The sequence below is a fragment of the Penaeus chinensis genome, chromosome 33 (genome assembly GCF_019202785.1).
Source record: "Penaeus chinensis breed Huanghai No. 1 chromosome 33, ASM1920278v2, whole genome shotgun sequence".
Classification (NCBI taxonomy): domain Eukaryota; kingdom Metazoa; phylum Arthropoda; class Malacostraca; order Decapoda; family Penaeidae; genus Penaeus; species Penaeus chinensis.
The window spans coordinates 18,640,441-18,642,940 of NC_061851.1; the positions used below are offsets into that span (position 1 = coordinate 18,640,441).

At 38.8% G+C, this 2,500-nt stretch overlaps 1 protein-coding gene across 19 annotated transcripts in view; it reads left to right on the forward strand.

The window, feature by feature from the left end:
- LOC125043316 (neuropeptide CCHamide-1 receptor-like) overlaps window positions 1-2,500 on the forward strand; it is an 82,787-nt gene that overhangs the window by 78,467 nt on the left and 1,820 nt on the right. For all 19 annotated transcript variants that reach the window (XM_047639388.1, XM_047639380.1, XM_047639372.1 and 16 more), the window contains one exon: window positions 1,523-1,797. In XM_047639388.1, coding sequence (XP_047495344.1) covers window positions 1,523-1,797 — 275 coding nt within the window. The remainder of the gene's footprint in view (window positions 1-1,522; window positions 1,798-2,500) is intronic.

A 2,500-nucleotide genomic window follows, 5' to 3' on the forward strand; every position in this document is an offset into this window, starting at 1 on the left:
AGAGGCTCCTTGCCATTATGTTTAAAAAGACAAATATTGAATCAATGCGTCCTCCCAGTTATGACCTATGGATCAGAAACATGGACTACAACCAAATTACTGGAGAAGAAACTAATAAGTGCCCAGAGAGGGATGGAAAGGTTGATGCTGGGAATTGCCTAAGAGATCGGATGAGGGCGACGTGGATCAGGGAACAGAACAAAAATGGAAAATATACTCTGGAGCATAAAAAAAAGGCAATGGGCAGGTCATATATGTTGTAGACAGGACAACAGATGGACAAAGAAAGTAACAGACTGGGCTATAAATAACAAAAAGGGGCTAAGGGCAAGACCTATGACAAGATGACGCGACGAAATAACGAAATTTGGGAGCCAAGACTAGAAGCAAAAACGCAAGACAGACACTGATGGAAAAGATTAGGAGAGGCCTACGTCCTGCAGTGGATTGACCCAGGCTAATGATGATGATGATGATATATATGTATCATACACACACACACATAAATGTGTATATATATGTATATATATATATATATATATATATATATATATATATACGTATATGTATGTATGTGTGTGTGTGTGTGTGTATGTGTGTGTGTGTGTGTGTGTGTGTGTGTGTTTGTGTGTGTGTGTGTGCAATGATGATAATAACAGCAATGAAAATATAAATAATAATCAAAAGGCTAGCACAATTTTAACCACCGTGGAATACCATCTGAAAGCAGAATGGTGCTCGTGAACGCAATGTTGGACACCGCTGATCTCTCTCTCTCTCTCTCTCTCTCTCTCTCTCTCTCTCTCTCTCTCTCTCTCTCTCTCTCTCTCTCTCTCAGGCACACACGCACACACACACACACACACACACACACACACACACACACACACACACACACACACAAACAAACAAACAAAAATCTGTTTTTTTTTATTTGATGAACATATTCAGCAAAAAGGTAAAACATGTTAAGATATCTTCGTTGTATAATGTGATTTTCATGTTTTATTATGTTATTATGTTCATGTATTATCCCCCATATCTTCACTGACTTTTCTTCTCTCTCAGGAAGTCACTTTCTCGTATTATGTTGTTTTCATCTTTCTTCCCCCCATGTCAACCTTCCACCATTACTCACCCCAAAAAGTTAACATAACCCACTTTTTGCACCGAAAAATCTGCAAACAATTACGGTATTTGCGTTAGAGCCGCATGTGATCGCTGTCACTATAATGCCTTACCCTTTGATATGAAGCCAAGCCAGTTAAATACCAAAATTGGAATATTCTACGAAGTTCCGTTCTATGAAAGTCCTTTGAAATTTAGATAGATAGATAGATAGATAGATAGATAAATAGAGATAGATAGATAGATAGAGAGAGAGAGAGAGAGAGAGAGAGAGAGAGAGAGAGAGAGAGAGAGAGAGAGAGAGAAGAATGAGCAACACCTTTACTACAATAATTTTCAAATGCAAATTTTCTTTCATCAAGGACATAATGTTTGGATACTCTTCTCCTACCAGGTAACGGGACCTTAATCGTCATCTTCGCTAAGAACAAGACCCTGAGGAACGTACCCAACACTTACATCATCTCCTTGGCCCTGGGAGACATCCTCGTACTCTTCTTTACCGTTCCTTTTGTCTCCACTATCTACACAATCGACTCCTGGCCCTATGGAACCTTCGAGTGCAAGTTCAGCGAGATGGTGAGGGAGATTTCGGTGGGCGTCACGGTGTTCAACCTCACGGCGCTCTCGGCTGATCGCTACCTGGCTATCGTTTCCCCCATCAGGAAGGTAATGATATCATAGCCTTTGCCGTTTGACTGATGATCTGCATACAAATTCAGTTAATTCTGTAGTTAATTTGTTTTATCAATTAGTCTGTCTATCTACTTATTGATTTTGTTCTACCTATGTACCTATTCTTGCTTATATAGGTATATTATAAGTAGAAGTTTAGTGTAGTTTAGTAACATGATGTTTAGAGTAGCGGTGCCGATGAACCGTGAATCTGCATGAAGAAAGGAAGACAATATGTATGCATTGTGCTATTCAGTAGTTTCTTTATTGTAATTACTTCTTCCACTGAATGGAGGAGCTATGCAATTTGTCAATTAATCAATAATTCAGCATTCAAGGGAATTTCAGCATACGACTCACAGCAGCAAAAAAAGTAGGCCATAGTAACCCGAGATTACATCAAATGCTGTATTTACTGTGTATTTACTGACAAATCCTGATTAAAATTTATGTTTGGGTTGGCCATGGTCCGAGGACCAGTTGATTGTATATTGGGGATTGACCAAAATAAATGAGATGATACGGTAATTACAGATAGATAATGACGATAAATCTTTCTGAAACTAGAAAGACTTTAAAAATGTAAACCTCTACCAAAGCTCTTTTTTTCAAACACACACACACACACACACACACACACACACACACACACACATACACACACACACACACACACACACAAACAAACACACACACA